At 44.1% G+C, this 25,018-nt stretch overlaps 2 protein-coding genes across 2 annotated transcripts; one reads left to right on the plus strand and one right to left on the minus strand.

Moving 5' to 3' along the window:
* The first annotated feature begins 472 nt into the window (after positions 1-472).
* On the plus strand, positions 473-4,709 carry LOC141599142 (protein AUXIN SIGNALING F-BOX 2). The gene is made up of 3 exons (XM_074419067.1): positions 473-1,400; positions 3,041-3,536; positions 3,814-4,709. Exons 1-3 carry the CDS (start codon positions 949-951, stop codon positions 4,585-4,587), a joined length of 1,722 nt encoding a protein of 573 aa, XP_074275168.1. The 5' UTR covers positions 473-948; the 3' UTR covers positions 4,588-4,709.
* Positions 4,710-6,964: 2,255 nt separating this feature from the next.
* LOC141599143 (uncharacterized) lies at positions 6,965-13,193 on the minus strand. Its single transcript, XM_074419068.1, has 3 exons — positions 12,990-13,193; positions 12,255-12,546; positions 6,965-7,214 (listed from the first exon to the last, which is right to left on the minus strand). Exons 1-3 carry the CDS (start codon positions 13,027-13,029, stop codon positions 7,166-7,168), a joined length of 381 nt encoding a protein of 126 aa, XP_074275169.1. The 5' UTR covers positions 13,030-13,193; the 3' UTR covers positions 6,965-7,165.
* Between the last annotated feature and the right edge of the window lie 11,825 nt (positions 13,194-25,018).

A 25,018-nucleotide genomic window follows, 5' to 3' on the forward strand; every position in this document is an offset into this window, starting at 1 on the left:
TCAGTTTAGCTTCATTAAAGCTTAGTTTATTCAGCTATTTTCAGCCGAAAAAAAACATGATCAAATTCTTTTTATAAGTCAAAAATATTTATTTTAAACTTAAAACAAATTAAATATACTAAATGAGACGAAAAAATATGCTAGCAAAATACTTGTCTCATCTATGCAAATCATACAGTACTCCCTCCTATTCTCTAACATCTTACACATTTCCTAAAACGGCAACAAATTTACAAAGATCTTTCACTTTCCTTATTTATCTATCTTTTATGGTTATAATATCTTATGACCCCACATACTCTCTCTTATTTTTATTTACATCACATATCATCTTCCCACTAAATTCTACCAACAAATAATTGTAAAGAACATAGAGAATTCTTAAAAGAGCCCAAGTGTTATTTGACCAGTTTAAATTCTTAAAAGAGCCCAATTTTTTTTTTTTTTTTTTTTTTTTTTTTTTTTTTTTTTTTTTTATTTCCTTCTTCTAAACCACCCTGCTATTCAGTATTCACAAACTAGTGTGAGAAACAACCCTCAAAACTTCACAAGCTCTGGAGAGAGAAACACCCCATTTTTTCCCTTTCTTCTAAACCACCCTCCCATTCTCACACTAGAAAGAGAAAAAACACCTATAAACTCCACAATTTCTAGAGAGAGAAACACCTCATTTTTTGCTTCACATTTTACAATTTCATAATCCCATGATTACATTTTATTTTTCTTTCTTCCTTTCTTCAAGTAAATATTATTATTATTAGATCTTTGAATGTTATGTATTTTTCCCTTCTTTAATCATCACCTTTTCATTTGCAACATGTTGCTCACACCCTCAAATTTCCCAACTTTTTAGCAAAAAAAAAAAACCCCAAAAAAACCTTTTTAATTTTTTTTTAATTTTGTGTATCATCATTTCCCAATTTTTGAAATTATTAATTATTTTTTAGTATGAATTATTTTCCAGAAGAAGTGTTAGAACATGTGTTTGATTATGTAACATCAAACAAAGATAGAAACTCAGTATCATTAGTATGCAAAACATGGTACAAAGTAGAAAGAGAAAGCAGATCTAAAGTATTTATAGGAAATTGTTATGCAATTAATCCTGAAAGATTAATCTTAAGATTTCCAAGATTAAGATCATTAACCCTAAAAGGGAAACCTCATTTTGCTGATTTTAATTTAGTTCCACATGATTGGGGTGGTTTTTTATTTCCTTGGATTGAAACTCTTGCTAAATCTTGCCCTAATCTTGAAGCTCTTAAATTAAAAAGAATGGTTGTTTCTGATGAAAGTCTTGAGCTTTTATCTATGTCTTTCTTGAATTTTAAATCGTTGGTTTTGGTTAGTTGTGAAGGGTTTACTACTGATGGTCTTGCTGCTATTGCTTCTAATTGCAGGTATATTTTATTATCGGTTTTTCTAACATGTGCCCATTTCCTTTATCGTATTCATTTATTTACCTTTGATTAAAATACCGCTCTTAGTGATATGTTTAGTGGGTAATGCTTGGTTGATTGAAATTTTTGATTAGTTCTGATTTTGTTTGTTTGTGTTGACTAGGAGTATCCCTTACTGATAGTTGGCGATAATTTCCTTAATGGGTAGACCCGTCCCAAGTTTAATAGTATGAGCATTACTGCATTAGTACTAATCAATTTAGTTTACTTCAAGAAGTTTGACAGTCATTTGTTTACCTCTAAGCAAAGAATAAAAAAGGTAAACAAATGAATGAGACGGAGGGAGTGGTTTATGATAATAAGGTCAGATTAGTTAGTGGATTTTGTTGTTTTTTTGGTGCAAAGATTGGAACTTTTGACTATTTGGGATGTTAAAGTTGTTAACTTTTAAAATGTATTTGAGGAATAATGAGTTGGGAAAGGAAAATGGATATAGGGGATGTATATGGAATAATGAAGTAGAAATTTGAGCATGTTGAGTGTTTGACTTTCGATTTCGATTGAAAATGATGGGTGTTTCAACCCCTGTGGTTGGATTAATTTGTGGATTTAGTTAAGGTTTGCTTGGTCAAGAGGGAATCTTGTCTAACCTATCTTCTTAATTTGCATTAGTGTATCGTTAATACGTAATTAAGTACGGTTGTTGGATGTTGAAAGTTGCTTTTAAGACCAAAATTATGACCTTTTTCTGGTGAGATTATCTTAATTGAGGGGATATTTGTAGATTGGAGAAAGTTGTGTACCTTTGGGTGTTGTTTTAGTCTTACTTTGCAGTTGGTGGGTTATGCATTTTACTGTTTTAAGCCCTTTTTTCTTTGATTATGCTATGCTTATTCGTTTAGATGCCGATGCCTAAGTTTTTAAACGTGATGAACTAGATTATATACATGCTGATGTCTCCATAATATTTTGTGACCGCCAATTTTAAGTTCGGGAATCATTCTTATTCTTTGGTATCGCTTTATATTCCTCTTGGAGGCTGGAGTTATCTCTCCGTATGTTCTAATCCAAAGAAAATAATGGTTCTTCTTGAAGTGTGAGGATAGGAATCTACAAATGATATCTTAACCTTTTTAAATAGAGCTGTTTGGGAAAAGGAAGTGACTTTGAGAGGTCGGAGAGGGATTATTTTCCTTTATGCTTAAATCATTTCATGATATTTCAGTCATCTTTGAAATTTCAGTTGTTATTTCTCAGTTCTCACCCTTCGAAGATGAAACAAACTCGTAAGGAAGTGAAAAGCCACAGAATCATAGAATTTCATACCATGTGTCCCTTAAAAATCTTAAAATAGAATAACAACCTTATGCTTTAATGTTTTAATAATTTCTTTTCTTTGTGGCCGCTCTTTGTGGTTTCCTTTTGCAAGTTTGTTTTAGCTATGAAAATTTGTGAGACTTGTATGATATAGTCTCGTATGAAACCAACGTATTTTGTTGTGTATTCTCTCATTTACTTATAGGGTCAATGGGTTAGTGTTAGTCTGACATGTAAAACCGTATTATGTAAGATTTCATGCTATATATTCATTACTCTGTTCATTTTGTGCCGACTCTTATATCTCTTTCATAATTTTTCAGGCACCTACGAGAATTAGACCTGCAAGAAAATGAGGTTGATGATCGAAAGGGGCACTGGCTGAGTTGCTTTCCAGAAAGCAACACATCAATGGTATCCCTTAATTTTGCATGCCTCAAAGGAGAAGTCAACCTGACATCTCTAGAGAGGCTAGTAGCCAGGAGCCCTAATCTTCGAAGCCTTAGGGTAAACCGAGCAGTTCCGTTTGAGACTGTGTACAAGATACTGGCTAAAGCGCCTCACCTAACAGACCTTGGCACCGGCTCTTTCGTCCATGACCCCAATTCTGAGACTTATAAAAAGCTTAACATTGCCATTTCCAAGTGTGAATCAGTTCGGAGCCTGTCTGGATTCTTGGAAGTCTCTTCTCGCTGTCTTCCTGCTGTTTATTCGTTATGCGAGAAACTGTTGACATTGAATCTCAGCTATGCTCCCGGAATAAATGGCTCTGAGCTTACTAAGCTGATTCGTCATTGCACAAAACTCCAACGTCTTTGGGTATGTACTTTTTCCTTTGATTTGCTTGCTGTCTTGCTAGATATGCATTTTCCCATAACACCTTCTGTAACATTCAGCTTTTGTTTCGCACATTCTCATATGAGACGTTCTCAGTTTCTCATGATAATATTGTGATCCATAGAAGAATCAAAATTGAGGAAGTTATTCTTTGAGTTAATGCGCATATATTTGGTGAAGTTCATAGTTAAACGGACGTGTCAATATGTTAACATGAGAGTGTCTTTCAGGAGACTAATTGTGTCAAGTGTGTTTGCAGATATTAGACTGTATCGGTGACAAAGGGCTTGCTGTTGTAGCTTCAACTTGTAAAGATCTGGAAGAGCTGAGAGTTTTCCCTTCTGACCCATTTGCCCCTGGCAACGCTGCCGTGACTGAGGAGGGTCTCGTTGCTATATCCAGCGGATGCCCCAAGCTTCACTCAGTTCTGTATTTCTGTCACCAGATGACCAATGCCGGCTTAATAACTGTTGCCAAGAACTGCCCAAATTTCACCCGTTTTAGATTGTGTATACTTGATCCGGTAAAGCCTGATGCAGTCACAGGCCAACCCTTAGACGAGGGTTTCGGAGCCATTGTTCAGGCATGCAAGCGACTGAGGCGGCTATCCATTTCGGGTTACTTGACAGACAAGGTATTCCTCTACATCGGCATGTACGCCGAGCAACTAGAGATGCTCTCAATCGCATTTGCCGGAGATAGCGACGAGGCTATGATATACGTGATGAACGGGTGTAAGAAGCTTCGGAAGCTAGAAATACGCGATTGCCCCTTTGGAAACATGGCACTTCTAACGGACGTGGGAAAGTATGAAACAATGCGATCCCTTTGGATGTCCAACTGTGAAGTGACCCTTGGGGCATGCAAGTTCCTTGCAAGGAAGATGCCCCGACTAAACGTCGAGATAATAAACGAGAACGACGTTGGGGACTTCAACCTAGATGACGACCGGCAGAAGGTCGAGAAGATGTTCGTATATCGAACTATGGTGGGGCCGAGACTCGACGCCCCAGAGTACGTCTTGACATTGTAGTCTTTACTTGCTTTTTTTCTCCTCATTTCGAAATTGTTGTATTGTACTTTTTAATTAGGCAAACTTTGTTATTTATGGATGTCCAATACTAATATTTTCATTAATTGATGGGATTTTTCCTATAATTTGTCTTGTTATTGTCATGTATACTATCATACATTCATACTTGTGCTCTTTTGATGCATATTTAGAGGCACAAGGAAGGGTGATGTGATCTGAAGTGTGACCTATTGTTACGATACCTTTGTTTTAATTATTAGATTCCCTCTCGACATCAAATGAGACACAAGGCCATTCAAATATATAGGAACTAGGAAGGGTGATTGAATTGTGACCTGTTATCACGATATCTCCGTTTTAACTATTAGACTAAGACTTCTTCAGGTATATCCGAGATGCATATTGAGGCATGATGGATGGACATAATGATAACTTGAATAAGGATAAGACTAAAATGCAACAACTTTTGAGGATGTGGATTATTGGGTCACAAATGACTTTATATAAAGGCTACTCATTTGCCAACTTAGTTTTTTTGGATTTATTGCAAAAAGACAATACAAGCTTAAGTCATACCAATGCCCACCAACTATCAAAGGGTCAAATTATATATGGTGTTCCTTTTTCACTCATGATTTGTATTTTTAATGGAATAATTTGTGGTGCAAAAAAGTATTGGAGTTTAATCCATGTAGATACAAGTTATATAAGTACAACCCTACAGACTGCAGGTCAATGTTATGTAATGGAACCTTGTGGATATAACCATACATCCCAATATCCCATGTTACATAACAGGTAATCATATCCAAGGGGAAAAATCTCACCTACATTCATCTGTCTCCTTTAAAGACGGAGGTAACTCTTTAAGTCTTAACATTAAAATGGATTAAATATTATCTCATGTGAACATCTAAAACAGATTTTTTGCTTTTCTCTATACATTCTGATTTTATCTTATTCATAATATTTGACTCGTCTTAAGTTTAAGACGGATACACATTCTCGTAACGTGACTATCGTTGTAGGTAGGGCAGAGTACGGATCGGGTATTTGATCCAAAGTGCCAGTTCGGATCGGATATCCATATTAGAAATCCTGAAGTTAGATATCCAATATCCAAACCAAATGTCTCGGATATCCAATGTTCGGGTATCCAAAATAATCGGATCGGATGTGGATATCCATACTTTTGAATTTACTTTAAAATTAAGTTTGAAACACGATTATATTCATAGTTTTACATGATATTTCCTTTCGTATTCTTATTCCAATGTTCTCGCTATAAAAGTTAAGTACTACCTAAATATTTCTCTAATATTTTAGACATTAATTAAGTTGTTGTATCAAATAAAATTTTATTTTCTCGAAATTATACTAGAAAACTATAGTTTCGGATCAGATCGGATATCCAAATGTTTTAATTCTAATATCCATATTCAAACCAAAACCAAAATTTTGGATCAGATATCCAAACCAAACTTAACTTTCGGATCGGATATCCAAAAATTCGGATCGGATTTTTTACTCAGCCCTAATTGTAGGGGCTCTCCTGACACTCCAAGAAAAAGGAAAGAAAATTCATCAAGATATACTATCCTATCTTGACCTAGGTAACACGGACACTCCTCATAACCAATCGTCCCGTGCTTGATACCGTGTCGGACACGCCTAAATGTGTCGGATACCTATAAACGAGTAAGGAGATGTTGAAAGACTGAAAGGGATTGATTAGAAGACGGGTTTGAGTGTGAAATGAGAATAAGTTATTGTCAAAATCAAATTTTACCTTCAATTATTTAAATTTAATATCAAATACATTTACAAAAATAAAATGGTACGTTAATTATATCTATAAAATAAACGTGTCTCGCGTCCTAAATTTTATGGGATGCCGTATCACGTGTCCGTGTCGTGTCCATTTTGGTGCTACCTAGATTTTGACGTCCCTTCCAAGAAAATGGTACTCGTTTAAAATGTTACATTAGTACTATTGTAACGATGACTTACTTAGCCAATTTAAATTTTACTATTAATACTATTGAAATATTTCTTTATGAATTTACAGTGGTGATAATTTTTTTTTCCTTTTTTTCTTTATCTTTTAAATCCAAATTTGCTAGAGTATCTGTTTTCAATAGTAGTTTGCTAAATAAGTACTCCACCAAACATAGTCAAAGGACCGAGGGAGATCAACGATCAAGGGTGGTTAACAAAGGATGCATCCCCCTCGCCCCGGAACACTTTGAAGTTAGCTACGCGCAAAAGTAGAGTTGAGCCCGGTGACCCAGATTTTTGTTCTTCCCGGTGTAGAGGAAGTTATAAGGCATAGGAACTCGCAAAATCGAAAGAAAGCTTTAAAGTTACGGGAATGACATTGGCAAGCTAAAGAGTAGAGTTTTCATTAAACGATTTAACCCAGATCTTGGTGGGTTACTTACAAGAAATGGACATTAAATTTGTCAAAGAACATTCGACATCGATCCTCAGAAGGAAAATGATGGTCCATAATACTTGTACAAGAAGATAGCAGATACTGCACAAACGAAAGGACATGAGACGACAGAGGGGAGAGCGACTAATAGCAGCATTCTTCCAACATACAGCAGCAACACAAGGCAGCAAAACTGCACAAAATAACAGGGATAAAATTAGTGATGTATAAAAGTGTTGTCACTCTCAAAGCAATTAACTTAGGATAAAGGGTATGTTTTAAGATAAAATTTCGACTTTTTAAGATAAAATGTTTGGCTTTAATAATAAATGGATACTAAAACGATGAACCCTCGACCTTTGTATGAGACTAATAGATTTGTTCAAGAGTTTCTCAAATTCGTAGCAGCATCAGTAACGAAAAAGCAAAGAAATTATGAATTGGCCTAAAAAATGATGATGAAAAAACTCAAATGCTACTGTTAACAAACATTTACCCTATTACATTCCTACCATGTTACTTCGTACGTTGTTTACTGTTCTCTCACAGTCTCACTCATTGCTCAACCCCAGGTCCCCACCCATGGTATTAGCCATTACTCAACATTTTCAGCCTGTGATGCTCAGACTTGGATACGAGGATCCGACACGGGTACGGATCCGAGTGTCGGATCCTTGAAATTTCAAAAACAAGGACTCGGATACGAGGATCCAAATTTAAATTTGGACTCGGCTAATTTTTATTTTTTCTGAAAAAATTGATTATTTGTTAAAAAAAATCAAAGAAAAGAAAGGAAAAGTAGTTTCTTCATGTTTAACATGAATGAAGACTTTATTATAGCATTGAATTCATGTCAAGATCACTCCTGATATAGGGTTGCTGTACAAAACAGAGGGTAAGAACAAAACACTCTCACACCGAAGGATCCGATTTCCATGATCCTGTCCAACGGATCCACACGGCCAGGTGAAGAGTCCGAGCATCACAGTTTTCGGCTGTTAACGATTTCAGAATTCACATGTTTTCCAAAAATAATGGATATTTACCGATGCACTAGATAGTTGGCTATACTTGCCATACTTGGCCGTTACACGTCTAATAAAGTTCACACAATAATCAACAAAGCAGCAGCAACAACAACAGTGGCGGATTTTGGGGTGAACAATAAAGGGGCTGAGGTTTAAAATATTGATTTCGTGGATTAATATAAGACTCAGTCGTTGAGTCGGGGGGGGGGGGGACTGATAGTTTTACATTGTAATATGAAAACTCAGCGGCTCCCTCCCGGCATAACTAAGATCCTCCACTGAACAACAACATTATCCCCGTGCTTAAAGAGCTCCCGCCAATTGCAAGTTTTTTGTTTGGGGGGGGGGGGGGGGGAGGTTATAAAGTCGATACCGTAGCTTCAACGTAAACAAGCCGCAATAAATCCCATAGTTCTAATTTCTATTATTAACAGAAGATTAAAGGTAAGTTCTAGAGTTCTAGTACTTGTTAAAAATATTGAACACCCACTTAGGTTTCACCATACATTATTGAATAATCTGTTTAAAAGACTCTATCTCAACCAGGGTTCAAAATCTCGGCCGAGTTGTATCGGATTTTCACTCTACCGATACGAGATATCGCCCGAGATTCTCTGCGATACGTCCGTGACGACCGATTATACCGATACCGCGACTACGACCGATACCGAGATTTAAAACCATGATCTCAACCTCTGAGTGTAGAAGCTATGCCTATACCAGTACCACATGATCAAGCTAACCATATATTACAAGTCGTGGTATACTTACGTTCCTATAATTATAATAGATAGATAATAGCAATATTACGTGAGTGCAAAATTTTCTTTTGGAGGTTATTGGGAGATATCTCAAAGGGAGCTGGTTTAGCAAATTGCCACGATGATTTGTGAACAAGCAAAAAGGGCTACCACAGTCCATATTGTTGGTCACTCAATTTGTAATTAGCCTAGACTTATCATATCCTTCTACAGAGGATTTTCTTAAGAAAACAACATGCTTTTAAATTTTAACTACCAGGCTAGGTAAGGCTAAATGAGCAACGAAATGGTGTCTAGTTTTCTACTGAGCATCAAATGTTCTAATTTAGATATGGAAAGTCGAAGAAAAACTATCTCCAACAAGGATTAAGCCATAATAGAAGCTTTTGATAGGCTCTTGATTAAATTAACATACTGCCCCACTCTCACCAAAACACGAACTTTCTTCTTTTGCGAATAAGATATAGGTCTTCTTTTGTATACAGGTGCCACCCCATGGTCTGCATATAGCTCTTTTTTTCTGTAAACGAGTGTTGCCCCCTTGGTATCTTTTTTTTGTGCATGGGCATCACCCTAGTTCTCATTTGACTAGAGGTTACATTTAAGATTTAGTGATGAAATACGTTATTACCTCTTGACTTGCAAGAATTTACAACCGCCAAAGTAAATCACATTAATAAAAGTTTAGAAAGATACAAAAAAAAACTAGTACAAAGAGGTTAAGCAAATAAGATCAGAAAAGACCAGACAGAGAACTTAAGTAAAATGAGATCAGAAAAGACCAGATGAAAAGATCGACCGCCAATAGTTCCTATGTCCTAAGATATATCTATAGAGATATAACTTTCCCAATCGACAAGTCGACAACAGAATACATGGAATTTAACTCTGTGACAACAGGAATGTTGAATGCTACCATCATTCTAGTTACCACAGCTAATCGACTACGTCAAATAAACTTGAGGAAGTATTAGGGGATAAATGACACGATTACATATTGTCAAGTGTTCGGTGGTTCAATCGGACAAATAATCAAGATTTTCTGCCACAGTTATATTCCACCTTACCATGGGTCAGGCTTAAGAGAGGCAGAGACCAAGAGATGGAAGGTGATGAACTAAAAGCAGGGCCGGCTTTTAACATGTGCGGGCCACACGGCCGAACAGGGCCCCCGATTTTTGGGGGCCCAATAAAGCGAGTTTAGAGATATATACAGTTTAATACGCCTAATATTTACAAAATGTAACTGGCACAGGTGGTTAGTATGTGACCCATTAGTCTTTCTTGCGCACGCATCCGTGTTCGATTCCCCATAGCTGCATTTTTTTATTTTAAATTATTTGCTTCACAGGACCCAATTTCTGCAATTTTTTTCAAGTTAAGATTTTTTGCCGCAATTTTAATTTTAGATTATTTACTTCTTTTCTTGATTTTTTTGCCGCAATTTTAGATTATTTACTTCTTTTTTGCCAAGTTTGTCTAAACACATATCAATAAAACATCTACATTATACTCTTAAACTAATACTCCGTATAAAATAAACTCGGTACGATTTTTAGCATTTCGGTGTATATACAAGTAGTAACGTAAATATAGCGGTATTGGGGCCCATTTTCATAAGTTCGCACAGGGTCCCCGAAATCTCGGAGACGGCCCTGACTAAAAGTATGTTCCAAGCTAAATACAATGTAACATGCAGCTGATGCAATGACAAGGTTTGGATGACTCAAGTTTTATCACGCAACACATTCGTAGAACATAGTAAGAAATTTCAGAAGGAATGATGTGGTATGTCCAGAACTCGCTGAGAATATCAATTTAGTGTTTCCAAAGATAATCGTAGCACTCTGTCATTCTCATCACTGACAAAGTACTCCATAGGGCTTTCCTGTTAAGATTTTAAAATCCATGTGTTTTCCATCTCCATCCACAGTCCTAAACGACAAAAATAAAATAAAACCAAATTTGCTCTTTGCGTCCCTTATTCACGGACCCATAATACGTCTTGATTTCAAATGTGAAAATCTTGAGCTCAAATGTGAGATAAGATTAGACATAAGCTAGGTCTTATCCAAGACCTAGTGTGAGACTGATGTATAGTAATTTGTGAGTGAAAAAGCAGGATTCCACATATTGCTTTAGGGTGTGTTTGGATAGCAAAAGTGGAAGGAAAGGGAGGGGAGGGGGAAGGAGAGAAGAGAAAGGGAGGTAAGGGAAGGGGAGGGTAAATTGGGTGTGGGTGTTTGGATACAATTCCTTCCAAATCTTGCCTATTGTGGAGAGATTTTTGCTTAGGCTTGGAGGAGGGAAAATTGATCCCTCCAAATCTCTCTCACTCCATTTCCTCCACCCCTATTTGCTATCCAAACAAAAGGATTTTATATCCCTTATTCTCCCTCCCTTTCTTTTCCCTCCAAACCCCTCAATCCAAACACACCCTTAGAGTGTTATGACAAGTCTTACGGAATAAATGAGAATATAAGAGTGTGAACTGAGTCCTACAAATAAAATAATGAATTTTAATGGTTTCCTCCGTGGATAAAGATGGTTTTAGTTCTACGTAAGCCTTTATGTGGTTAGTGTTTGTCCTAATCTAATGTGACTTTTGTTCTTTTATTTATATCTTTCTATTAGTTTTTCACTCTTTACTTCTCATAATGGTTTACATGATGTGTCACTGTAATTAGCCTTCAGGTCCAGCCAAAACATTAGTGTTGACCTATGTTATTCCGACTCTTCTGATTCCCTCACATAACCCGTGTCTGACACTCGACCCTCGAACAAGGGTACGACACTTCACCACCTCATTTTAACCCAAAATATGCATATTTTCCATAATAATGACCAAGTCCGACACTTGGATACGCACCCTTGTCGGATACTTCAAAAGGAGTATGAGCAACATAGGTGTTAAGTTGTTGACTATATAACACAAACAAGTGAGTCTTTAGTCCTCTACAGTCTAGACCCATCTCGCCAATAATCAATGGTGCCCATATTAATACTTTAAAAGGAAGCTCAAATCGCAACGAAGTCTGCCACTACTCTGCCTCTATATTCTAATATTGTCAACGACCTCAAGGTATATTCAATACAGCATCATGAGGGAACACCCCATGTATGGCTGTAGTTGTAGTAAGTTGGGCTGCAATTTTGGTTGATTACTCTCCAAATTATCATGGAGAACTATACGCCAGAACTCGTAAAGTAATTCACATTCTAGACAAACAAACATAAGGTAATACTGAAACTATTGAGCAACCAGCAACTGTAGAGCGGACCAAAGATACAAGGGAATCAATTAAATTGGCAAAGCCATTTCACCAACTAGCACACGATCTTATAATCAATAATGCTGTGTACTAACCAATCAAACAAACAAACAAATATACGGAACAAAAAAAAAATAAGGGTATACATAACAAGGTAATAAGACCAACATACCATGCCCTGAAGAAGGAGCCGCATTCATCCTCGCGATGACCATGATATTGGTCACAGTGATAAACCTGGGTAGGAGGATAAGGCTGAGGCGGCGGAAGTGGAGGGTATCCATCATTGAAATAACCTTGATAACCACCTTGTGCATGCTGTTGGTGGTATTGTGGTGGAGGGTATCCGTGTGGCGGGGGTGGAGGGTACCCTTCATACCCTGGTGGCGGTGGCGGTGGCGGCCCTCCTGCAGGGTATCCTGGTGGTGGTGGTGCTGTAGGTGGTGGGTATTGGGTTCCATACCCTAAACATCATGACAATCATTAACAACATTTTATTACCAACACAGTTACACAGCCTAAATCATCATAATAATACAACCACCCCCGGTATCTCAAGGGCTCCAGCAAATTGCGGGGTAAAGGGGGTCGGATATACACAATCTTATACCCTTGTGATATCAACACAAAGAGGCTACTGTATTTTATATGAACAAGATGAAAATTGCGTCGAGAACTGCAACAATCATTTAACAAAATATGATCACAATGACAATTTTAACCCAAAGTTGTCAGCTTTCAATGAATTTGAATGGGGACACATCATGAATTTATCACAAAATCATAATCAAACCTTGGGAATCAAAACAACTAACCAATATTTAATCAAAATTATTAAGAAAGCTATAAACTAAAATAAAATTCCCAGGTGATAAAAATATGATGAAGATAATTGGGGATAAAATACCAGGAGGGTAGGAATCCTGGGGAATTCCTTGGTAACTCATCCCTATATTTTGGTAGATTTTACCGTCTCTTGCCCTCCTGATGTTGTTGCGATTCTACCTCGTACCACTGTTGTCAATTTGTAGTAGTCTTTATCAAATCAATTTGTGTGATGGGGGTTCTCGTTTAAGGAATTTTTTTTTATATGAAGTTCACAAACAAAATAGTTCAACCGTCTTGATTACGGAAAAAGGAGCGGGCCAATTACTAAATGATAAGTGGACCAAATTAGGTGAGACTAATCAAATTGCTTATCAAATTCATTTTAAAATAGAAAGGACAACAATTGACTCAGACTCCTAAAATAGAATAGGACAACAAATGATCAGGAGGACAGAGAGAGTACTGTATTTATCAATGAAAATCGTTTTTCTTACATAAGGCGTTTTATACAAACATTATGCAAAACGGATTTATTTACAGAAGCGTCCAAGTATTAAAGGAAAAAAAATTAGTAACTAATTAAAATCTGATTTACAAACTACTTGTGTAAAACCATCAAGACACAATGATTTATATTACACGAGCATAATTCTTGATTGTTAGTTTCTGATGGGGCATATTCTGCACCGTTGACCAAGTCAACACACCGAGCAAGGTCAGAGACATCCACAGCAAAGTCAACATATCAGACAACCTAGCCGACGCAATCCATCGGCCTGTCACCTGGGTCCCGTCCTGGCACCTAGCCCGCCGGGACACATATCCGCGTACTCATATCCAAGACCCGTCGGCCGGCATGCCATAGGTCCATCGGCCGAGGGTAGAACGGTCTTTCCACTTGGCCACTTGGCCACTACGTGACAAAAGGTGAAAGTCTATAAATACTCCTCAACGCCCATTCACATCTCTTCGACTATTCATCTTCCTCAACAAATTCCTAGGTATCTAGTCTCCGCCGGCCACCTGATCAACCAAGCTAGGAAGCACCGGCCGGGGGCAATCAAAATCAACCGGCACTCTCAGCCCTGGTCTCGGCCGGCGTCATGTTTCTTTTCCACATCGGATGCCCTTTACGCATCCATGTGGAGGGGGGATATGGTATATGGTACGGCCTAACAAGAGCCACGCCGATGCATAAGAAGAAGCCGATACAGAAAAAATTTGCGAAAATTACTTGTGCAGAATATATGCTCAGCATACATCGGAGCCCATACCACGGCATAGACTACGCTGGGGGCAAATTGATGGGGCATATTCTGCACCGTTGACCAAGTCAACACACCGAGCAAGGTCGAGACATCCACAAAGAAAGTCAACATATCGATGACCCTAGCCGACGCAATCCATCGGCTGTCACACCGGGTCCCGACCGGCACCTAGCCCGCCGGGACACATATCCGCGTACTCATATCCAAGACCCGTCGGCCGGCCTGCCATAGGTCCATCGGCCGAGGGTAGAACGGTCTTTCCACTTGGCCACTTGGCCACTACGTGACAAAAGGTGAAAGTCTATAAATACTCCTCAACCTTCATTGAGGAAAGGATCCCACAACTTAACCTAAATACACTATTCATCTGGTAATATCTTCCTTATCTCTCTACAATACATACCTAGCCAAGTAACACAACTTAATCCTTTAAGTTTACTGACTTGAGCGTCGGAGTGAGTACGCTTGGCACAAAGCCAAGCCCTCAGTTCGTTCATTGTTGCAGGAGAAGCCGAGAGGTACGATAGAGGCAAGAAGGGTTCAATTCAAGACATTATTCTACAAGCCACGGGTGGTAACGATACTTGCTCTGGAATTACACCCGGAACAATTGGCGCCGTCTGTGGGGAAAGACACTAGAAGCTAGTCACATTCATTCCCAAACAAAAAAAAAAAACAACAAAAACCCACCCAAAAAGCTAAGAAAATGTCGAAACAACAAGACGCAGTCGTGACCGACGAAACCGCGTTCTACCAAGATGATGCTTTCAACAACTCTGGAGTCGTGCAGCCCTCCACCGGCGGAGTAACCCAACCAGAGTTCGGGATGCCAATGATACCCGACACGCCGCTGCCAGCCAACCAGGCCACCCTCATGGGACATGTGGTTGACGTAGCGAAACTGAAAATACTCCTGGACCTAATCGATGTCCTTTGCTCACACTGTCACGCCGACAAGAGCGGCGGAAACCGTCCAGGAGACCAGGGCCCTAAACGTGACTCCGAGAAATTTGAACGGAGCACTAGGAGAAGCTGACCCAGTCAAGACGCCGGGGGAGCCCAAAGTGGGCGCGGTAGACCTAAGTCCTTCCCGCACTCGTGGGAGGACAGCGTCCCCGCCACACGAACGAGGCTTACCCCAAAGGAGCCAGAGGAGTCCGACTTAGCAGAGTTGGAGAAGAAGTCCGAGTCGAAGAAGGAGCCCCTCCCGCTACGGGGGGAGGAGCCAGGTTAGGGATGCGAGGAGCCGATCGCCGCGTGTCGTTCGACACGTGGTTAGGCAGCCCCTCAACGCCTACGTCCTAGAAGTCCCGGTGCCGACTAAGCTCAAGTTGCCACCTCTGTCATACAAGGGAGATAGTGATCCAGCCGACCAGGCTGAGGCTTTCGAGTCTTACATGTCGGTATGGGAGTAGCCCGATGAGGTCTGGTGCCGAATTTTCCCAACGACTCTGCATGGAATGGCTCAAAATTGGTACAAGGGGCTTCCCGACGGCTCGGTACACTATTACGCCGACCTAAGGGACGCCTTTCTAGCCCAGTACTCTTGCAATAAGAGAAGGGCCGTGGAGACATCGGACCTCCTAACTATCAAACAGGAGGGAGGCGAGTTTCTACGAAGCTATGTGAAGAGGTTCGACGGAAAGGTCCAGCAGATTCGAGAAATCAATCCCGAAATCGGCGGCCTTCGACCGATGAAGGGCCTCCCAAGGGGAGATTTAAAAAATGAGCTCATCAAGTGCGGAGGCCTGGGTTTGGACGCCGCCAGGAAGTTGGCTGACCAAGCCATCAAGGTAGAAGACTTCCACAAGACCTGGGTAGGCCCCAGCGAGGCCGAACACTCAGAAAAGAAGAGCCGTCGGGAGGATAACCCGAACGAAAGACGCCGTGACAACAACGGGTCACGGTCCGATGAAAGACGCCGTGAGAATAATAGGTCACGGTCAGAAAAGTCTGCCAGGAAACAAAGCTCGGCGGATGCCGGGGAGCTCGGGAACATACTACAAAAACGGTACGATGATCACACCCCCTAGTCGTGTCGGCCGCCGAGGTCTTCGCTTTGAGCAAGAACGAGGGCCGGAAATGGGAAAGACCCCCTAGGCCGAGGAGTGACGGTGACACGAGCCAGTACTGTGAGTACCACGGCCACACGGACACTTAACCAACGATTGCCGACACCGAAGGATGCCATTGAAGAGCCGATCCGGATGGGGAGCCTCGGCAAATATGTTGCCGAGGCCAAAAACCGGATGCGGCGGATCAAATAGCAAGTCCGCTCCCGAGCGAGTAGGAGTAGTCAATGTCATCATCGGGGACAACGAGAGCGGTGGGTCCGCTCCCGGGCACAAACGGCACTGGATGAACCTTATCGAGGCCATCAACTTTGTGCCCAACACAGCAACCCCCGCTTCCAACATCCCCGATATGACCATCGGACAGGAGGACTACGAGGGAGTCGTCGCTCTTCATAGCGACCCACTTATGGTCCACCTAGACATTGCCAACCACTTGGTGAAGGGGTGCCTGATTGACACAGGCGCCTACACGAATGTTATGAACAGAGAATGCTTTCTCGGCCTCGGTCTGAGGATTGAAGATTTGAGCCCCTGCACCAACCCGTTGTACAGCTTTTCTGGGGCCGGCCTGGCACCCCTGGGGTCAGTCAGTTTGCCGGTGAGGTTCGGCGAGGGAGGTGCAGCCAAGAATGTTATGTCTAAATTCGTAGTCATCGACGGCACGCCTGCCTACGACGTTCTCATAGGCCGGGTCACCTTGAGCGAAATCGACGCTGTAATATCCATCCGGGCCCTGACATTGATATATGTCTCGGACCGGGGGGAGGCACATAAGCTCATCTCGAAGAAAGAGGAAGATCCCGGTTTATGGGAGGTTTATGCTAACGGCCCCTCCACGACGAATAGCTCGAAGGCCGACATCGTTATCATCAGCCCAAACGGAGACGTATTCGAGCACGCCTTGAAGCTTACCTCATTGGCCTCAAACAAAGAATCCAAATACGAGGCGGTGATAACCGGAATTGAGCTAGCTAAGACCGCCGGGGCAGAGCGTATCATGGTGAAGACAGATTCGCTTCTCGTGACCAACCAGATCAGAGGAGAGTGCGAAGCCCAGGACTACGAGACGATAAGGTATCTAGTGAGGGTGAGAGCGCCGCCGAACTAAAATCGTTCCGGATACAGTACACCCCCAGATCCGGGAACGACCGGACCATCGGCATGGTCGAAGGAGCAGAGACCGAGGAGGTAGAGATTGATCCGGGCCGCACCGTAACCGTCGGTGTCAACCTGGAACCAAAATTCGAGCCGAGCCTCCGGACTGCCGAGGAAGAACAAAGATGTTTTCGCATACTCGGCGGCCGAGATGCCGGGCGTGAATCGGGAGGTGATTGTTCACAAGCTGAACGTACTCTCCACCGCCGCCCGATCAAGCGGAGAATGAGGAACTCCTCGGCCGAGAAGGACGAGGCCATCAAAGCCGAAGTAGATAAATTACTAGCGGCAGGTTTCATCATGCCTTGTACTTATCCCGAGTGGTTAGCCAATCTTTGTAATGGTGAAGAAGTCATCGGGGCATGGAGAATGTGTGTAGACTTTACCAACCTCAATAAAGCATGCCCCAAAGATTGTTATCCCTTGCCTCGAATAGATAGTTTAATCGACGCCACGGCGGGCTACACCATGTCGAGCCCGCCGGACGCCTTCTCGGGGTATCGCAAGTGTTTATGGCCGAGGAAGACATGCCTAAATGCGCATTTATCACCGCCAACGGCACATACATGTACAAAATGATGCCGTTTGGTTTGAAGAGCGCCGGAGCAACGTACACGAGGCTGGTGGACAAAGTGTTCCAAAACCAAAAAGGACGAAACATTGAGGCTTACGTCGACGATGCTATTGTAAAAAGCAAGTCCGACAAATGAGCACCTGGCCGATTTACACGAGACGTTTTGTTCACTAAGGAAATACAAGATGAAGCTCAACCCAATGAAATGCAACTTCGGTGTCCGGGCAGGCAAATTCCTCGGCGACTTGTCGGTGCGGAGGCATCGATGCAAATCCGGACAAAGTCCAAGCAATCCTAGACCTGCCGGAACCAAGGAATCGAAAAGAGGTTATGATGTCGACCAGGAAGAATGGCGGCGCTCGCCCATTTCATCTCTCGGTCAGCCGACAAGAGCACCCCATTCTTCAAAGTGTTGAAAGGAAATAAAGACTTGGTGGGGGGAGGAACAGAGCACGGCTTTCAAGCAAATCGAAAGCTCATCTTAAGACTCTCCCAACTCGTCTGTGCCGACATCGGGGGAGACGCTATACCTATACATAAGAAGATTACCTCGGCCACGGTCGGTCTGCCGTGATCATCGGGAAGAAGACAAACAAGAACACCCAATCTACTTTGTCACCATACACCTTTGTTGCCCGCCGAGAGAAATTACCCACTAATCGAAAAAGCAGCCTTCGCCGTCGTCGTTGCCACAAGGAAGTTAAAACCCTACTTCGACGCACACCCCGTGACGGCCCCTAACCGATCGGCCGTTGGAGAAAGCTTTGGAAAAATTCGAACAATCCGCAGGCTCATCAAATGGGCGGTGGAACTCTCGGTTTCGGCATTCGGTTCAAACCAAGGCCTTCGATAAAGGGGCAAGCACTTGCAGATTTCTGGCCGAATGCACGTATCGGGAAGAGCCAAACCAGGCATATGGGAAGTCTACACCGACGGCTCCTCCACGACGAACAGCTCGGGAGCCGGCATCCTTATCATCGCCCAAACGGGACGAATTCGAGTACGCTTGAAATTCACCTTCTCGGCATCGAACAATGAATCCGAATACGAGGCGGTGATAACCGGAGTCGAGCTAGCTAGGGTCACGGAGCGAGAACACATTGTGTTGAAGATGGACTCACCGTTGGTTACTAACCAAATCGGGGAGTTTGAGGCTCGAGACGACGGAATGGTAAGGTACCTAGAGAGGGTAAAAGCCGACATAGCAAAGTTGAAATCTTTCCAAATCCATTGCGTTCCCAGATCCGAGAACAACCGAGCCGACGCTCTCTCGCAAACCGCGGCTCAACCATCAAGAATGTCACCGAACGTGCTAGTAGATATCGGGAATGCGAAAAGCATCACCGAGACCGTCGGCATGGTGGGTAACATAGAGACCGAGACAACGTGGATGACTCCGATAATGAAATACAAACTTACGGGTGAATTACGGAGGGCCGCAATCCCTCGGCCAAAATAAAAAGGATCGCCGCCGTGTACTTGGTGTTCGAAGGGGAACCGTACGGAAGATCCGTAATAAGACCACTCTGAAGTGTGTCGGTCCGGTAAACCCGACGCAGAATCGAGCATCGACAGAGATTCACGAAGGCATCCGTGTGGACATCACATGGGGGCAAGAACACTAGCCCACAAAGCTCTCCGAGCCGGCTACTTCTGGCCCACCATGCTTCAAGATTCCGTAACGAAGACCAAGAAGTGCACGAATCGTCGATGCATGCCCGGTGATACACGCTCCCTCCGGGGACCTACAACCGGTGCTTAGTCCCCTTCCTTTCGCACAGTGGGGAATGGACATGCTAGGGCCGTTCCCAACGGCCTCCGGAGGAAGGAAGTTCTTAATCGTCGCCGTCGATTACTTCACCAAATGGGTTGAAGCCGTAGCAGTACCAGCGAAGACCCGGCGGCCGTCGAAAGGTGATGCGGGAAAATGTTATAACTCGCTTCGGATTACCCCAAGTTATGGTATTTGACCACGGCCGAGAGTTTTGGAGCGACGATAATGAATCGGTTAGAAGAGCTTGGCATCAAGTTTGCGTACTCCTCGTCGTCCGCCACCCACAGAGCAACGGGCGGTGAGGCAGCCAACAAAACAATCCTCAACGGTTTGAAGAAGACAGTTGAAGACCTTAAGGGAAGGTGGGCCGATGAACTACCCGGCGTCATGTGGTCCCTTCGGACCACGGAGAAAGAAGCAACGGGTACACACCCCTTCCACCACCTAGTCTACGGTTCCGAAGCGATCCTACCAATTGAAGCGCGGTGCCAACATTGAGACGGCTACCTTCAACCCGGTTGAAAACGAGGAAGGCCTGAGAGCCTCCCTAGACCTGGTCGAAGAAAGCCGAAATACCGCACGCCTCAACTTGGCCGTGTACCAAAACCGGATGAAGAGAGCCTACAACCGCAGGGTCCACAAAAGGGACTTAAAAGTGGGAGACCTAGTCCTAAGGAAGTCGGCTGCCACCAACAAAGGAAATATTCATGGTAAACTGACGGCCAACTGGGAGGGTCCCTACAAAGTGGTCGAAGAGATGAGGCCGGGTACATGCCGGCTGACAGACATGGGAGGCGTGCCTTTGATGAGCCATTGGAACACCGATAACTTGAGAAAATACTTTGTATAGCGGCGGAGGTGTCCAAACCCATTGTGGACACCCCAACGCACGATCATGAACAAATAAATCGCCCAAGTTTCCCGTCAAAGTGTTTGTCCCCTCCACAAATTGCCACCAGGCAGGAACTCAAAGAGAAGAATCGCTATCGGAGCCGCAACCCCGATTACCTCGGTCAAAACCGAGAGCGACGGGGAACACGCCGGTCGATACGCTAAAAAAGAAACGTATACTCAGCGCAATTGAGACGCCAATCTGAGCGGTCAATATGCCTACGCAGTTACGAACGCTATCGGAGCCGCAACCCCGATTACCTCGGTCAAAACCGAGAGCGACGGGGAACACGCCGGTCGATACGCTAAAAAAGAAACGTATACTCAGCGCAATTGAGACGCCAATCTGAGCGGTCAATATGCCTACGTAGTTACGAACGCTATCGGAGCCGCAACCCCGATTACCTCGGTCAAAACCGAGAGCGACGGGGAACACGCCGGTCGATACGCTAAAAAAGAAACGTATACTCAGCGCAATTGAGACGCCAATCTAAGCGGTCAATATGCCTACACAGTTACGAACGCTATCGGAGCCGCAACCCCGATTACCTCGGTCAAAGCCGAGAGCGACGGGGAACACGCCGGTCGATACGCTGAAAAAGAAACGTATACTCAGCGCAATTGAGACGCCAATCTAAGCGGTCAATATGCCTACACAGTTACGAACGCTATCGAAGCCGCAACCCCGATTACCTCGGTCAAAGACGAGAGCGACGGGGAACACGCCGGTCGATACGCTAAAAAAGAAACGTATACTCAGTGCGATTGAGACGCCAATCTAGCGGTCAATACGCCTACACAGTTACGAACACTAAAGACGTTAAACACAGTTGAGACATGCATTCAAACTGCCTCGGTCAAGCCGAGCGTAAAAACGAAGGCACCCAATTAATAACGCAAGAAGACAAGCGAGGAATTGTGATTGAAGCCCCGGCCAAGCCAAAGGCCGATAAGATAACTTTATTAAAAATGATTGCAAGGAGAGTACAAACGACGTAGTCCCCATAAGGATAGCCTAAACTCTACCTACCAAAGCTTTACAAAAAGCGAGGAAACAAAAAAAAAAACAAAAGGTTCTGATTTGGGATTTGAAGCGCCAAAAGGATGGGGGGAGAGAAGGCTCAATAATTGGCCCCGAACAGCCTAAAGCTATCCGAGACGCCGGGTGAGTCCGTGACGACCGCCCGTCTCCCTATGCTCGTTGTCGCCCCCTCCGTCGCAGCAACAAGATCTTCGGTGGCCGGCTTTGAGGAAGGTCGAACATCTTCAAGCAACTTGACCTCTCACCCTCCTTCACTTTCGCATCATAGGCCGCCTTGGCCTCGGCCTATCCGAGCCGCCTTCGCGCCTCTCGCCTTCTCTGCAGCCACGCCTCCTCCTCAAAGACGACCATCTCGTCCGTAACCTGTTCAAATTTATCCCACGGGAAAGAGCCCTCGGGGACGAGTCTTCTTATTGCCTCCCTGGCCGCCTCCTCGGCCGGTCCCTAAGTGGGCGCACATTTTAGGGAGAAGAACATCTTGAAGCATTTCGATATCCTTCTCCTTTTGATCAAGGGCAGCCTGCGCGTCCCTGAGCGCCTCGGCCTGGTTGTGGAACAGATCCTTCCACTTTTCTCCCTTGGCAGCCACGGCGTCATAAGCATCCTTGTACTTGTCCCGCTCCCCTATCATCCTGGCAGTGGCGGCATCAGCTTCCTCCACCCTGGCCCTCTCGGCCCCTAGAAGCTTCTCAATCTCCTCCACACGCCGGCTGGCAGCAAATAGATCTTGTTTAGCCTTCGCGGCTTCCCCCTTTGCGGCAGAGAGATCGAGTTTAAGCTTTGCGATCAGCGGCGCAGCTTGGCCCATGGTTTTCTCCTGCTCCAAGATGTAGGAGCCGGCTTGTTGGGTCCACTTGGCCATCCTCTTATATAATTTCACACCTCTCGCCACAAGCTCGGAGGGAGAAATCTTCGAGCCGAGGAGTCAACAACGACATTTGTCACCCGCCTTCTCAACAACCTTCTCAGTTTGTTTCCTAATTGTCGTTCGGAGAACGGCGGCCGCCGAAGGAGGATCTACAAAAAATTCACACAAAGCATCCATGTCACCATGCATTGACACATCAGAAAGCCGGTCATCCGGGATGTCCAACGAACCGGCCTAAATCCGAACCACAAGTTAGATCCGTACCGTCCGGGACCCTCTTGGTTCGAGGGTCATTGAGTCGATCTTCTCCCGGCAGCGATGGAAGCAGACGGAGGATCTTTTCTCTTCTTCGGAGAAAAGGCCTTAGCAACGGTCACCGACCCGTCAACGATTTCGACGACCTCCACAGGCTCCTGAACCACGAGGGTCGAAGAGGGAGGCGCACGCACGCCGCCGCCGGCTGACGCCGCCTTCTTTGATCTCTTCAAGACACGCCACCAAGAACCCGTGCTTGAGCCGTCTCCCGATCCAACGCCTCGTCTGTTTGTCCATGAGTTCGTTAGGGGACGTCGACGATCACGCGCTTCAGCCGTAGGATGACGGATGAGAACCTTCCCGTCCTTATCAAGCCCCGACCTCTCCAAGTCTTTCTCGCAGATCCCGACCAAACCGATCGCAAGGAATCAAACAAGAGTTACATAAAGGAAGTAAGAAAGCTCCAAACAGGAACATAACAAGCAAAGGTGGGCCTCACACCGACCCTACTCACCACGGCCGAGGGCGGTATGAGGCCGACGCGGCATAGCGGCTCGTCTGAAGAATAACCGAGTTGGGGGCAACCATCCCTTCTCAAAGATCAAACAGTGCATTGCCCGCCTCTCATCCCATGAAGGGGGACCAACGAAGCGTCCATCTTGACCTTGCTACCCCGGGAGATATATTTCTCATACTCTTCCTGGGTCTCACACCGCAAGTGAACGGGGCTCGGAAAGACCGAGGCAATGGGTAGTCCTCCGACACTTGGACGTACACCCATCGCTCTTGCCGTCTTTGCGGGAAGTAAGCTTGTTTACGGAGACATATCCCGGCTCCGTCTCGCACGCCGTACCACCCCACCTTTCGGGCGATTGACGGCCGAAGACTATGAAGTCGGCGGAATAAGTTGACCGTAGGGGCCTCCCCTTTAAAGAGACAGAGCCACACAAAGCCGATTATTGTCCTCATGGCCAACGGATGCGGTTGGGCCACAGCGCAAGGTTCATAGCTTTGATGATGGCCATGACGTGTTCGTTCAAAGGAAACCGGAGCCCATACTCCAAATGCCTGATGTACACGCCGATATGGCCCGGGGGAGGGCAACAGACCACCTGACCCTCCTCAGGGATAACAATTTTATACCCCTCACCGAAGGAGAAATGATCTCCGAAAAGAGTCCCTCCGGAACTGCTTGCGAATTTGTTTGTCCAGGCACGGTCGAGGCCGATCCCGCAGCCTCACCATGATCCGGGATGGTCGTCCTCTCACCATCAACAGGAGCCCTCTCACCATCATCATCAGCATCATCCTCATCCTCCCCTTCCTCCGGAATGGACAGGCCAACTACGGGAGAAGGAGACCTAGGGCCCCCAAACCTTAGCGGGATGGCATCTAGTATCCCTTCCTCGTCAAGACGCGACGGGGAACCCCCCGGCGCAGAAGTGCTAGTCCCGGCATCAGCAGAAGACATGTTCACAACAAATTACTAGCAAGATAAAAGAAAAATTCGTTTGTTTACCTTAAAAGAAAAAAAAACACTCGCCGGATCAAAGACTCTGAAGATTGGAAGAAAAGGAAGCCCTTGAAAGTTTAGAAAGATGAAGATTTTGGAGAAAATTTGAGAAAATGAAATTAGTGGCCAAAATCACGGAAAAACTGCCCTATTTATAGGGAAAAAGCCCATGAAGAAGGACCAATCGAGCACACCCATGAAGCGACAAATCAATCGAGGACACGTGTCGAGCATGCAACCACGGAATGTCAATCGTCGCAACAGTTAAACGTCAATCAATGCAACAGTGACCAAGCGTCTTCAACACGCCCATTCACATCTCTTCGACTATTCATCTTCCTCAACAAATTCCTAGGTATCTAGTCTCCGCCGGCCACCTGATCAACCAAGCTAGGAAGCAGGCCGGGGCAATCAAAATCAACCCAAGCACTCTCACCGGGTCTCTCGGCGGCGTCATGTTTTTTTTCCACATCGGATGCCCTTTACGCATCCATGTGGAGGGGGATATGGTATATGGTACGGCCTAACAAGAGCCACGCCGATGCATAAGAAGAAGCCGTCTGAGAAAAAATTTGCGAAAATTACTTGTGCGAATATATGCTCAAAGATACATCGGAGCCCATACCACGGCATAGACTACGCTGGGGGCAAATTGATGGGGCATATTCTCGCACCGTTGACCAAGTCAACACA

Source organism: Silene latifolia, chromosome 9 (assembly GCF_048544455.1).
Source record: "Silene latifolia isolate original U9 population chromosome 9, ASM4854445v1, whole genome shotgun sequence".
Lineage (NCBI taxonomy): Eukaryota > Viridiplantae > Streptophyta > Magnoliopsida > Caryophyllales > Caryophyllaceae > Silene > Silene latifolia.